This window comes from Rhinatrema bivittatum, chromosome 5 (genome assembly GCF_901001135.1).
Source record: "Rhinatrema bivittatum chromosome 5, aRhiBiv1.1, whole genome shotgun sequence".
NCBI lineage: Eukaryota > Metazoa > Chordata > Amphibia > Gymnophiona > Rhinatrematidae > Rhinatrema > Rhinatrema bivittatum.
Window position 1 is genome coordinate 218,489,496 of NC_042619.1, and position 15,214 is coordinate 218,504,709.

The window sequence follows — 15,214 nt, forward strand, 5'->3', positions numbered from 1 at the left end:
TATGGAGCTTAACAGCTTTTCCTTGTTCTGTTCTGCCTCCTCCAGTCTTAGTCCCTCCCCTCCTGTTCCCTGCAGCACTGCCTGGGAGAGGAGGAGGAGGATACAGAAGGCCATTCCCTGCTGGATGAGTTTCTTCACAGCTGGAAGGCAGCAGATCTTTAGCCAGCCTGCCGCCCCCAGATTTTTTGCCTCCCTAGACACAGGCCCTATAAGTGCTTATTGGCAAATCCAAGCCTGCCTGGCTGGTGCAGCTGTTAGGTGGGTGAGTGCCTATCCAGCCACACTTTTTCCATGATCACTGCAAATAAGCACCAAAATATGACAGAAGTGCTGATAACCTGCTACAATATTCTGTATGTCTTGTACTGCCTTACATCAATTGCAAAATGACATTTTTTTTAAAGGGATCTCAGAGTATTTGGGTACAATCTGAACCATCATGCTGGGATATTAGCACAGGAAAACAGGCCCCGAAGCAAACTGGAGGCCTTACTGTAAAACGAAGTAAAAAGGAAAATTGTGTATAAGTAAGAGAGAGCGCATGTGTGTCTGTGTGTGATTGAGAGCTGGTTTAGGTGAGGGAGCATGTGAGTATGTGATTGAGAGCCTGTGTGTAAATGAGAGAAAGAGAGGACATGTTTGTAAGCATGTGAATGAGAGTCTGTATGTGAGAGAAAAAGACAGCATGTATGTGTGTGATTGAAAGCCTGTGAGTGTAAGCGTGAAAAGACAGACAGCCTATGTGTAAATGTGTAATTAAGAGCCTATATAAATGAGAGAGAAAAAGCATGTGTATATGTGAAAGGTTGAGAGCCAGTGTGAGATACAGAGGAGAAAGTTGCAAGCAAACCATCCCTCCTCCTGCTAATTCAAAACAATCTCAGGGCACCTGGATATCAAATGTTCCCAGGAATCGAGAGCAAAACATTTTTTGTATCCTTATTTTTCATTATTGGGCCGTTGTGACTGCTATTTTGAAATACTGTATTGGTATCTAAAACTTTTTGATATGAGTTTATAATTATTGGATATGCCATTCATCAGCTATTTTGAAATATTCTGTTCTTTTTGTTAGTATGGTTTTACTGCTACTGATTTTATATTTCTTGATTTGTTTTATAAGGATGGGTGATGTTTCTTTTTTCCTTTGTTACACTACATATAGAGACTCTGGCTTGTTACGGTTTCCAATTCAGTTTTTGTCTGCATGCTTCTAGTTATGTGTTTTGGTTTCTTTATTCTTTGTTAGGTGAGGGTCAGCACATGTGATTTAGGTGAGGTTTTCTGCTGACGTGTAGTTTCTGTGTAGGGCTCTATAGCAGCCTGACTTGCTCCGTTTTCCTAATAGGGGATGTATTGGTATCTTAAGGCCTGGTGTAATATTTTCAGTGTTGCCTTTTCTTAGGTAAGGTGATTACTGTTTGAGTACTGGAAATTGGTGCTGTTTTGGTGTGGGGTCTTTACTATTTATGCAATTTCTATTCAGACAGAATACGTATCTTTCCCTTGTGTCATTCTTAACAATAAAAATAATACTGGGCCTTTACTTTTTATTTCCTACGTGAAATATAATGAGAAGTGTGTCACACATGTGAGCGTGGTCTGTCAGGTGTGTCACGATGGGAAAAAGGTGGAGAACCACTGGATTAGCCTACCAAAACCCCAGCACACCTAATCCCCTCACTCTAAAAACAGAGGATGCATACTCTACCACATCCTGAGTATCAATCCCCACTCTCTCAGGTCATCCCCGAAGTAGCTCCCCAAAAGAGCGACCCACCCCATCCCCCACTCGTATCCCTCTGTTTAGAGTCTGCTGCAGATGACATCATGAAAGGGGTGGAGCTGCCAGCGAGGCTCGGATCTGGAGAGGTATCAAGCAGGATATTGGCTACAAGGGGACTAGATAGAAGGCGTCCGACCTACATTTATTTGAATTTTTTAGCTAAAAATTTAGATCCCTAAGTTGGGCAGCAAAGAGACGCCTAACTTAGGACCCTAACTTTTGGACTTCAGTTTTTTTCTTGATTATCGACCTCTCATTGCCCACAGGGGGCAGCAGTGTTCTAAGGGAGTAAGATCCAGGGAACTGAAGGAGTGGAGGGGGTCAATTTTCTAAAAAGATTAACCAGGAAGTTAGCCTGTTAAAAATCCTTTTAAAAATGATTTCCTGCCCACAGCTACATTTCACCCCTCCTCCTCCCCCTACTTTGGAAATCACAAGGTGGCCAAATTTAGCCAAGCAAAATCAGGATGGCCCCAGAAGTGTTCCCGCAGCAAGCTCATGATTTAACTGGTTAGCACCGACTTACGCAGCTAACCAGTTCAGTTCAGCTGGGCCACCCCGGTTGCACAAATTTTGCCTGGCTAGATTTAGGTGAATTTTCAGCTGAAAAACTAGCCGACTAAGTTCCACGGAACAATTCTGAAAGATACCCGGTTAAAATGAACTGGCTTTTGAAATGTTTTTGGACGGCCTGGCTGGGGAGATATACCGCGTAGTCACCCCTCCTCTGACGCTCCGGGGGAAACTATTAAGCCAGCTCTCCTTAGGCTCCTCAGCTGAAATGGGTTGTCATGCAACAAAATGCTAAACTGCCCACTGAGGTAAAGCGTCACGCCATATGCTGTGTTTATCCTGTGAAAAAAGTGATGGCTTGTTTGTCGGAAAAGTGCAAGAGCGCTAGAAGAATCTCAATGATTTAGACTTTTGTAGTCTCCCACCTGTAGGTTTGATATGCATGCTGGTAGGAGGAGGTGGAGCAGGAGGGGAGCAGCATGCAGAACACTGCATGGAATTTAAAAACAAAAGTAAAAGCCTTACTTTAAAAAATATATATATATATCTACCGAAGCCTTTGAGAAATACCTCCTGGTATTCTTTTTTCATGCTAAAGAAAAGAAGTCCTATGTTTGGCATCATAGTGAGAGGATTTAGTATTTTAACAAAAACTTTCCTAACTCTCTCACAAAAAGACAGACAGCGTGTTGAAAATCAGGTTGAGATTACGGAGAATTTAACTCAATACCTGGAAGATTCCACGGTAGAACTTTGTGAAAGAGCTACTTTCTTGGTAACTTTCGCATCAGAGTTTGATATGGGTATCGTAATGAAAAGTTTCTTTAAAAATAGGACGAGTCCATTTTATGGAGCTCTGGTGAGAATTTTCCCCGATCTTGCTCATGTTACACATCAAAGAAGAAGGGAATTCCTTGCTTATAGATCATATGTTAAAACTATGGGTTACTCTTTTGTTTTGAGATAGCCATGCAGATGCATTGTGAAGCATAAGGATGAATGTTTCATTTTTTACTATCCTGAGCAGCTTAAATCATTTTTCCCTGTATGTACCCTGATCAGTCCAGATCATGGGTAAAGCCCCCGTTCCAGCAGGTGGAGACAGACCAGAGTTCTGAGGCCAGCCCATATAAGGAATTTCAAAGCCGTTCCCGTCCCGGGAATGCGCGTCTCCGGCGGCCATTTTGGGATTTTCAGAAGAAACTCTTCCTGCTTCTCCAGGGGCTGGGGATCCGATTTTTCCCCCTAATTTGAGCCCGATTTGCTCTCGGGGGGGGGGGGCTCGGACCCCCCCCCCCCCTCACCCCCCCCCCCCCGTGAGTAATTCCATCCGGCCTCGTTTTCCTCAGAATTTGTGTTATTAATGCATGATTCTTACCTGGCCAGTTTACAGAGGGGGGTAGCGCCCCCCCCCCCCCCCCCCCCGTTTTTTCCTCCCTTACCCTCCTAATTTACCGGTGCCTTCCCCTGACATCGTCCAGGACCCTCAGGGCCCTATTAGGGTTCGTTTAGTCCCGGGAGCTCCCCCTCCCCCGGTGGACCCTCCTCCCCAGCCTCCTCTGGACCCTTTTAATGCAGGGGATGATGATGATTCTACTGCCCCCCCCCTTAGAGGGCGATGATCCCCGGGTCCTGCGTTTATTTCGGCAGGAGGAGCTGGAGCCTCTTATTCCTTGTTTTGCAGGAATTGGGAATTGATGCCCCCCCAGACGACTCTGTGGCAGCGGCGATGACACCAAACGCGGACCCGGTCCTGGCGGGACTCAGGGCTTTACCGCGCAGTTTTCCTTTTCATCCTATGCACCGCCTGCTCCTCCTCAGGGAATGGGAGTCCCCAGAGACTGGTCTTCGCGTTGGAAGGGCTATGGATAAATTGTACCCGCTCCCTGAGGACTGCCTGGACATGTTAAAAATTCCTAAGGTAGATTCTTCTGTCACCGCTGTGACAAAGCGCACTACCATCCCAGTAGTGGGCTCTACAGCCTTACGGGATTGTACAGGACCGTAAACTTGAATTTTATTTAAAACGCATTTTTGAAGTCTTAGCTCTTGGTGTCCGGGCGACAATTTGCAGCAGTCTCATGCAGGGGGCAAGCCTTAGGTGGATGCAGCAATTACTCAGCACCCAGGACCTCCCGTCTGAGTTATCAGAAGCGGATCCTTCCCCAGAGGAATGTGGAGGATTGGAAACCACACCTGGCATGGCCAGTGAGGGGCTATCAGAATCATTATGCCCTTGTCCTTCCGTAGCTTCACGAGAGTCTTTGATATGAGTGTAAATGGAGGGTATGCATAGAGGAGACTGCTGATCCACGAGAGAATGAAAGCATCTCTCAGCTGTGAGTGGTGGTTTTGAGTGAGGGAGCAGAAGTTTTCTACTTTGCGGATGTGGACTAACGCAAAGAGGTCTATGTGAGGGTAACCCCAACGATGGAATATTGTGTCCGCTACCGTGGGGTTGAGAGACCACTCATGCGGAAGAAACGTGTTGCTCAGTTTGTCTGCCAACACATTGTCCACGCGCGGCAAGTAGGTGGCTGTGAAGTGCATCGAGTGGGAAAGGGCCCATGCCCATATCTGTGCAGCTTCCTGACAAAGAAGGTAGAAGCCCGTTCCCCCTTGCTTGTTGATGTACCACATCGCCACCTGGTTGTCGGTTTGAATCATGATGGTCTTGTTTGAGAGCAATCCTGAAAGACTCTGAGGGCATATCTGATTGCTTGAAGCTCCAGGAAATTTATCTGGTATTTGGCTTCCTCTGGAGACCAGGTTCCCTGAGTCTGTAGAATGCCGACATGAGCACCCCACCCTAGGTTGGAGGCATCTGTCGTCAAGGAAATTTGAGGTTCTATGGCCTGAAATGGAAGGTCTTGAGTTAGGTTGGAGTGTTGCATCCACCAGGCCAGCGATAGTCGGAGCTGTGTTGTAACGTGAACAATGATGGACATTGGCTGACAAGCTTGAACCCACTGGGATTTTAGAGTCCACTGCATGACTCTCATAGCTAGGCGGGCTATCGGCCTAGCAGTATGAGGAAGTGACGAGCAGTTGAGGATACTTGAGTCTGTAAAAGATGCGCCAGAGAGGCCAGGGTGAAAGCCCGATCCTGAGGAAGGAAGGCTTTCGCCTGTATAGTGTCTAGGTTGGCCCCTATAAAAGATAAGGTTTGGAATTTAGAATAGTTGATTAGAAACCCTAGGAAGATCAGGGTATGGAGAGTGAAACACAAGGACGCCAACGCGGCTTGCTGAGTCGGGGCTCTTATCAACCAATCGTTGAGATAAGGGTAGACATGGACACCCTGACTCCTGAGGAAGGCTGCGACCACCACGAGGCACTTGGTGAATACTCGTGGAGCAGATGCCAGGCCGAACGGTACTGGAAATGATGAGGGCTGACCAGGAATCGCAGGAATTTGCGATGAGATGGAATAATTGAAATGTGTGTGTATGCGTCCACTCTTGTTGCAGATCTTAGTATCATCCGCAAAAAGACAAACCTTACCTTCTATCCCGTCTGCAATGTCGCTCACAAAGATATTGAACAGGACCAGTCCCAACACCGATCCTTGCGGTACACCACTTAAAACTGCTCTCTCTTCAGAGAAAGTTCCATTTACCATCACACATTGTCTTCTGTCCGTCAACCAGTTTACAATCCAGGTCACCACCTCGGCACTCACTCCTAAGCTTCTCGTTTTATTCACCAGTCTCCTGTGCGGAACCATATCAAAAGCTTTGCTGAAATCCAAGTAGATGACATCGAGCGCTCTTCCTTGATCCAATTCCTTGGTTACCCAGTCAAAAAAGTCAATCAGATTTGTCTGACAGGATCTTCCCCTGGTGAATCCATGCTGCCTGTGGTCCATCAATTCTCCGGACTGTAGATAGTTCACTATTCTCTCTTTCAACAGTGACTCCATTACTTTTCCCACCACCGAAGTGAGGCTAACCAGTCTGTAGTTACCAGCCTCCTCTTTGTTCCCACTCTTGTGAAGCGGAACCACCACCGCTCTTCTCCAATCACTCGGCACCACTCCCGTTTCTAGGGATCTATTGAACAGGTCACACAGCGGACCCGCCAGCACATCTCTGAGCTCCCTCAGTATCCTTGGATGAATCCCATCAGGCCCCATGGCTTTGTCCACTTTCAGATTCTTTAGTTCTTCCCATACATTTTCTACTGTAAAAGGATTTTCATCTATTCCACTTCCCTCCAGTTTCTTGTTGTGTAGAGATGGTCCTTCTCCAGGGTCTTCTTTAGTGAACACAGAGCTGAAGTATTCGTTTAATATTTCTGCCATTTCTTCATCTCTCTCCATACATTGATCATTTCCACCTTTCAATTTCACTATACCACTTTGGACTTTTCTCTTTTCGCTGATGTATCTGAAAAATGTTTTGTCACCATTTTTTATCTCCTTGGCAATTCTCTCTTCTGCTTGACTTTTTGCCAACTTGATTAATTTTCTTTGTCTCCCTCAGTTGAATCAAATATTCTTCTTTGTGCTCCTCCCTTTGGGATCTTTTATATTTCTTGAATGCTGTTCTTTTAGCTTTAATTTTGTCAGCCACCTCCTTTGAGAACCAGATAGGTTTCAATTTTCTTTTGCTTTTCTTTACATTTCTAACATATAGAGTAGTTGCCTAATAGAGTAGCCACCTAATGGTCCAACCGACTCCCATGCAGGCCTTCTGCTTCGTATATATTTTTAAAAGTTTCAATTTTGAGTTTTTGCCTCTATGGCCAATTTCTTTTCAAATTCTGTCTTAGCCTGTCTTATCAATGTCTTACATTTAACTTGCCAATGCTTAATCTTGTTTTCTTCTGATGGAGCCTTCTTCCAATTTTTGAATGAAGATCTTTTGGCTAAAATATCCTCTTTCTCCTCACTTTTTAGCCATGCTGGCAATTGTTTTACCTTCCTTCCACTTTCTTAATGTGAGGAATACATATGGACTGTACTTCTATGATGGTATTTTTTTTTTTTTTAAATAATGTCCATGCCTGTTGCACACTTTTTACCTTTGTAGCTACACCTTTCAATTTTTTTTTAATTATTTCTCATTATATCAAAGTTTCCCTTTTGAAAGTTTAGTGCTACAGCTGTGGATTTACTTACAGTCCCCCTTACAGTCATTAATTCAAATTTGATTATATTTTGAGCACTATTTCCAAGCGGCCCCACCACTGTTACCTCTCTCACCAAATCCTGCGCTCCACTGAGAATCCTGGTGTTTTTGCAAAAAGATTCAGTTAAAGGCTTGGCCTTTAGCTCTCTTAAGATTCAGGTTGCGGCCTTGGGCTGACTACTAGGCAAGGTACATGGGCAGTCGTTGGCTACTCACCCAAATGTGGTATGTTTCCTTGGGGGGGGGGGGGGGGGCGCAAAGCACTTGCGTTCTCCTGTGCGAAAGATGTCCCCCTCTTGGAACCTCAGTTTAGTCCCCCCCAAGGAAACATACCACATTTGGGTGAGTAGCCAACGACTGCCCATGTACCTTGCCTAGTAGTCAGCCCAAGGCCGCAACCTGAATCTTAAGAGAGCTAAAGGCCAAGCCTTTTACTGAATCTTTTTGCAAAAACATCTTACTTTGAAAATGGTGTTTCTGGTAGCCATTTGTTCTGCCCGGAGGATCTTGGAGCTTCAAGCATTGTCATGCAGAGAACCTTTTCTGAGGATCTCAGATTCCGGGATATCTTTGTGGATGGTGCCCTCCTTTCTCCCGAAGGTTGTGTCAGCATTTTATTTGAACCAGATTGTGGAACTTCCGGTCTTTCCAGATTTGGACGCGTCAGCTCCTCAAGCTAAAGACCTACGATGTTTGGATGTGAAGTGGGCCTTGTTGTGTTACCTCAGTCACCAATATCTTCAGGGTGTCTGACCATCTCTTTGTGTTTTGGAGTGGTCCTAGGAAGGGTCAGAAGGCTTCAAAGTACATGATAGCAAGATGGTTGAAAAAGGCAATAAGCTCGGCTTATATCTGTAAGGGGCGTCCGGTTCCGGAGGGTTTGAGGGAGCACTCAGTTCAGCCTCAGGAGACTTCTTGGACCGAGTGTCAGTTGGTGTCGCCACAAGAAATTTGTCAGGCGGTTACTTGGAAGTCATTGCACACTTTCACCAGACATTTTCAGTTGGATGACCAAGCCCCAGAGATCATGGGCTTTGGTGAGAATGTTCTTTCAGTGGGACTCTCACAGCCCCACCCTAATTAGGGAAATTTGAGTACATCCCAGGAGTCTGGACTGATCTGGGTATGAACAGGAAAGGAAAATTGGTTCTTACCTGCTAATATTCGTTCCTGGAATACCACAGATCAGTCTAGAGTCCTGCCCTGTGTGGGGGAGAGTTTGCTTGTATTTCTGACTTGATTCTGGTTTCTTTAGGATGGAGAGCTAATTAAGATTTCAAGTTTGTTCTCCTGGTTTGGAGCTTTTTGAATGTACATTTTTTTGTTGGGGTTTAACCTCTTTTCCCCTTGCTCTTTTATGGAAAGTCATTTGAGTTCAGGTTGTTATAGAGATATTCTTGGCTTAGGTACAGGTTAATACTGAAGGATTGCAGATGGCAGTGCCAGTGAAACTTTCTCTGTTTACATCTTCTGGAAAGGAGGCATAATCCCAGGAGTCTGGACTGATCCATGGTATTCTATGAACGAAAAATAGCAGGTAAGAACCAATTTTCCCTTACACATTGGAGAATCTTCATTGTCCCAACACTGTGCAGGAAGTGTTTTTGGAGGATTTGTCTCAGACTTTACAGCAGTAGGAAGAGGGGAGTATCATCATAGAGGGGGGGGGGGGGGAGACTGTAATCTCACAAGGTATCCTTTTTTGGATAATAGTGGTGGAAATACGGTGGCTTCTAAATTCAGTAGGAGAAAGTTGAAAGAGCTTATGGCGGACTAGAGGTTGATAGAAGCTGGCGCCTGAAGCACCCTACCAAACGAAATAACACTTCTTTTTCTAAAGCCCACCAGATATATTCAAGAATAGATTATTTTTTAATAGACAAAGCTTTAATGAACAAGGTAAGAGATGCAGAGTTAGGGCCAATAACATGGTCAGACCATGCCTCAGTCTGTATCTCAATGAAAGGATTAGGGGGGGCAAGTAGGAAATAAACACTGGAGACTTAATGAGAGTATTCTAGATGATTCTAAGTACTGCGGACAATTGCAATTGGAGATTCAAGATTACCTCAAAGAAAATGAGAATGGGGAGATGGCTTCGAGGTTGTTTAAAGGTGGTAGTTAATTTCAAGGGCATCCTTTCTGAAAAGGGAGAGCGAAAGGAAGAGGCTGGAGCTCATGTAGAAAAATTGGCAAACTGGAATTACAACATAAAAGATTTGCCAAACAGAATATAGGCTCTGAGCTGGAAGTGTTAAGAATGGAATTAAAAAATCTAGAATGGAAGAGATTATCTTTCACATGGACAAAGTAAAGCACAAATGGTTTTTTTTTGGGGGGAGGGAACAAGGCAAGTCGGGTTTTGGCAAGGAAGCTTAAATTGAGGGAGACAAAATCAGGTCTTGAAAATTAAAGATAAAACTGGGGGTTGATCTTAGACAATGAGGGTATAAATACATGCTTCACGCAGTTTTAGCAAGAATTATATTCTAGGCAGAGGGACATTAAACAAGAGAGTATAGAGGAGTTTTTATAAGGAATAGAACTTCCAAGAGTGTCGGGTGTGCAGCAGGATCGCCTAAATAAAGAGATCTCAGTGTCTGAAATAGAACAGGTGATTAAGGAGTTAAAATTAGGCAAGTCCCGGGAATAGATGGCTTCTCGGCGGGGTTCTATAGGAAGATGAGCTCAGTGGTTTCTGCTCCATTGGCAGTGGCATTCAATGCATTGCTCCTGGATGGTAATAGCAGAGAATGCTAAAATTGCAATGTTAGCAAATCCGGGGAGGGATGCAACAATTTGTGGGGTTTTTTAGACCTATTTTATTAACTTGGACTTAACTTGGACTGGCAAACATCTCAGCTACAAGATTGGGAGGGGTTACTCCGGACTTTATCCATCTGAATCAAAACAGGGTTCATTCCAGGGAGGCTGGCTTCTGATAATTGTGGAGGGTGATAAATTCCATGTGGTGGGCTCAATATAAAAATATACGCCTGGCTTTGCCTACAGTGGATGCAGAAAAAGCGTTCCATATGGTTTATTGGGAGTACTTATTTTTGATCCTGGAAAAAGTAGGATTGGGATGACATTTTTCTAAATGGGTTAGGAAACTTTACTCTAACCCAAGTGCTTGTATAAAAGTGAATGGGGGTTTTCAAAGGTGTTTCAGATAGAGAGGTACGTGAGAGAGGGTTGTCTACTTTTCCCCTTACTATTCAGACTTTATTTGGAGCCATTAGCAGCTAGAATAAGAAGGGTGCAAGAAATTCAGGGGATTAGAGTAGGGGATCAGGAATATAAACTATGTTTGCGGCTGATCTGTTTTTTTACAGTAGTAAACCCAGAGGAATCAGTACTATCTTTAATGATGGTGAGTTTTAGTGGGGTTTCGGGTTATAAATTAAATGTGGATAAATCAAAACTGCTGAACATTTCCCTTTTATTATTACCAGAATACCTTAATTTTAAGGCTGATTTTATGTACCCTATATGTTTTTAACTATATAATCTGCCTATTTATTGTTGTTTCCGTCTTTTATTTAATTGGTTTTATTTTGAATTTTATGTATGTTTCAACCGCATAGATCAATTAACCAATTGTATAAGCAGTATATAAGAATTTTTAAATAAATAAATAAATAAACAAATAAATAAATAATTAAGAGACGCAAGTGGGAATTATTTAAAAGAGGTTTCCATTTAAAAAAGTAAAATCAGAAGTGAAATATTTAGGGGTAAAACTAGGTCCTAATTTAGAGGGGGTTGTTTAATTTGAATTATGATTATCTATGGAAGAAAATAGAGCGTAACCTTCAGAAGTGGGATTGGTGTGAACGGTCCTGGGTGGGCAGTACAGCTGCCATAAAAATGAATATATTACCTAGGTTGAGCTATCTCTTTCAAATTCTTCGTTTATCTCAGAAGCTTGCTTTGCTCTAGGGCAACACAAACTATTTTGCTTCATTTGGAAGAGACCTCCTCTGAGGATGGGTAGTAAAGTGATATATTTGCCTAAAAATAGAGTGGGGTTAGGAGTACCCTGTTTACTACTGGCTTGTATTAGTTTGGCTCCCTGAGAAGGTGAGAATGCTACCTGGAGTTGTGTCGCCGAGTATTGCTCTACTGCTCAAAATTTGGGATAGGTGGAAGGTGTGTTTAGTGAAGGATAAAAATTATTTTCATAGAGCATCTATTTCAACAAACAATTTTCTCCAGATTGGATATCTGCTACTTAAAAAACTTGGAAGGAGAAGGGGTGCAGCAGGTTAGAGCAGGTGTGGGATGGTAAACAGGGTGTCAGACTTTTTGGCGACAAGACATGTTTTTGGTCTTTCATCAACAAATTACTATTTCTACCTTCAAGAGAGTCACTTTATGAATCAAAGGGATGTGATTGAAGCCTTGAAGCCTCTTTTTGAAGGCTATTGTGACAAGGCAAAACGGGTGACTAAAGGGATATCTAGAATTTATGGGCTGCTAAATGGTGAAATTTAATCTATTCCGGCACATACTGCTGCGTGGGAAAAAGATTTGGATAAAATCACTGGGGGAAAACTTGGGATCTGTGCTTTCTAAATACTAGAAGAAGTTCCATTTTGGCTTCAGTTGTTCAAAGCAGCTACAAGGTACTATATCACTAGCAATTAACCCCTGTTAAGCTACATTCCTTTTACCCTAGACTGAGTGACAAGTGTTGGAGAGAATGTGGGTTGCAAGGAACTTTCATACATGTGTCAAGGGAATGCCTGAAGATAGTTCTCTTTTGGGACGAACTTGTGCGATTACTTAACAAAATAATGGGGAAATCGATTCCCATAAGACCCACTGTTTTTCCTTTTGAACATACCAGTCTTGGAAGAGAGTAATAATGTCTGGTTACTATCTCAGCAAGTGGCTTTAGCAGCAAGGGTAGAAATAGCTTACTACTGGAGAAAGCCTGAGGCCCTTTCAATGCAGGGAGTCATCCGGAAATTGGATACGGTGTATTATATGAACAAACTTCTTGCAGTCAAGAGGAAACAATCTACTAAGTGTGAGAGGGTGGGGGATTGAGAAACTATGTCTTTGGTAGAATGACGACAAGGATTGGAGAGATAGGTGATCATTGGGGGGGGGGGGGGGTGCTTCAATTGAGAGGTATTGGAGTATGGGATAATTATGTGGGGGGGGGGGGGGGGGGGGGGGGGGAGGATTGGAAATGATGAATAGCAGGCCGGGTATCCCTTTGCTTATTCTTGTGGAGTTGTACCATTATTGGGATTATGGTATATTCATGTATATGTTTATGCAACTGTTCAATGATATATCTGTGTACTTAATAAAACTTTCAATTAAAAAAAAATCAATTAGCTACAAAGCACACTTAGTAAAAAGTATCCACGTACTTTGCAACTACCCAAGCTATTCAAAATTGGCCCCCCTCTCTATAGTCAGGCAATCTCAGAAGTACATCATCAGGAAGGAGATGTTGGCACTGACAGGGTTAACCAGGGTATAGAGTTATACATACAGGTGTCCCTGAAGAGAGAGATTTTATAGTTGCTATCTCCTGGGCTAGGCTATAGGCATTAGGTGGCACATTGTCCAGTGCTCCTTATAAATAACCATTGATTGGCTTAGACACAAGGAACAGACATCTGATCTCCTAATCTCAAAATTATGAGCCTATGTCCATGCTATTAATTAAATAACAAGCTTCAATACATGCAGGCTTTCGAACGATGCTTTGAAATAAAAAAAAAAAAAAAAATAGGACTGAAAGTGTAGCCACCTCTGGGGCACGAGGTGGCAGCAAATGTTTGCAGGTGGGGGAGGGGGGAAAGGGGTGTGGAATTTACATAAGATATCGGGTTAATATTTCTTCGTGCATTAAACCAAGACCCATAAACTAATCAAAGCGGCATTTCAGCACGTCACAGAGGTGGCACTGCTGCACTCCCGCAGGCACTGGGATGCACAAGCCCAGCTTCCCCTCCCCACCCTCCTTCCTTGGCCCCCCACCCAAGCTAGCTGTGAAATCCCACCTTGGGCTGCAGCACGAACCATTCATCCTCCTGATTTTCAAAGTCCCAGGAATCCAGGGGAATCTCCACCTCTCCTAGAAAGCTGTTACGCCCAAACCTGTCGTTATGCCAGACTGAGAGCTGCAGGGTCCGGGTCTCCAGCTGCGTGTGGCTGATGACATACTAGCAAAAGAAGAAGAGAGAACGGAGGTCAGTTTAAGTGTCAAAGGGCTAAGAAGGCGTTCCACGTGTGAGCCGTGCAAGAATACGCAGGCAGCCAGCAAGAATTATTCTGTTGTCATGGACATTGCTCATAAGGTCCTTCATATACTTTGGTGGGGTTTACTCTGCATTTTTCCATCTGCATTTTACTTCTAGTACAGTCTCAGGATTAAGGAAATGCATTTCCCTTTTTTTGTTTTCTTTCAGATCTGAATTTCAGTGGCTGGGGGTCAGCATTTTGTATGAAAGGCTTTATCACTGCCGCTCCTCTGAATTTTACCATCTTTGGGTTCTCTTTTAAGGTCTAAGCCAGATAGATGTCTCGGATGCTCTGCCTACACACAAATGCGGAATTGGCCAGGCCTTACGTATTTTAAACGGGTTGTGCTTACTGTGTGTGCGTGCGTGATGCTCGTCTGCAAGCCAACAAAGCCTCTACCAGGCGACTCAATTAAAAAAAGTTGGCCGGGCTGAAATTCTGCTTGCTCACGGGGATAGGGATCTAAAATATATAATTATATACCACCGGAAGGCGGATACCGCTATTAAATTAAGAGGGCAATCTGATGCTGCCCGCAGAGTTTGTCTTTGCAAATGCGGACGGTGAGCACAATGCAGGCATGTTCCCTCCCCGACCTAACCCCATTCATTTTTCTGCAGATAACAGCGCACATACGTTTACCTGCATGGGGGTTGGGGGGGGGAGAAGAACAATTTCAAACTGCGTTTACCCACATAAAAAGTTGAATACTGCTCCCTAAAAAGGTATTGCCACAAAATCTGGTGCGTGGTGCTCAACCAGAGAACAGCTGCTCCCTCTCCATGGGAGAACCTCTCCCACTCTTCCTTAAGAGCCGGCAGCTTCCTGACAGACCTGGCAGAGAGGGTTAGAGTATGGGAGGAAGCATCCATCCATAAAACCCTTAATTCCAAGGTTTTTGTTTTTTCACCTCCTGTGAGCACAGAGATCTGAATTTTGGGTGCTGTTCCTTCCTGGGTCGCATTTCGATTTGACTTTTGAGTAAGCCAGGATGCAAAGCCTCTACAGGTAAATCTCACTTTTAAAGACATAACAATTGTACAGTAAGGTACTAACACTGTTGGCAACCCCCCCCCCCCCAAATTAACCCCCCCCCCCGAAGGAGGATTAGAATTCTGCTGGGCACCTGCTTAAGAGCTTCAGGACAACCGAGTCACGCGGAGGCTGGAAATTAGCAGAGGAGAGCGCCGAGAACATTTGGGAAACAACGGGACCCCCCCCCCCCCCCCCCGAGGACAATAGGGCCACGGCTGGAACCCATCAAGCCACCTCTTCCTCACCCCCACGACCCTTCATGGAGTGCTTCCAGGAGAAAGGAGGGACAACAATGTAAAGGAATTACAGAGCATGAGAGACGCAGCGGGCCTCAGGAGAATGGTGCTAATTAAGCGCCTACAAAATCTGCCATGGAACATTAAGCACAGCAGTTCTTAAGTGCACTAACGGGAGCCAGCACAAAGGGAGTGGGAAGAGAGCAGAGCGAAGCAATGCTGCGGAGGCAGGGAGAAGGCAGGGC

At 44.2% G+C, this 15,214-nt stretch overlaps 1 protein-coding gene across 6 annotated transcripts in view; it reads right to left on the reverse strand.

The window, feature by feature from the left end:
• Window positions 1-15,214, reverse strand: part of SYTL5 (synaptotagmin like 5) — a 186,838-nt gene that overhangs the window by 11,219 nt on the left and 160,405 nt on the right. For all 6 annotated transcript variants that reach the window (XM_029603207.1, XM_029603206.1, XM_029603201.1 and 3 more), the window contains one exon: window positions 13,458-13,619. In XM_029603207.1, coding sequence (XP_029459067.1) covers window positions 13,458-13,619 — 162 coding nt within the window. The remainder of the gene's footprint in view (window positions 1-13,457; window positions 13,620-15,214) is intronic.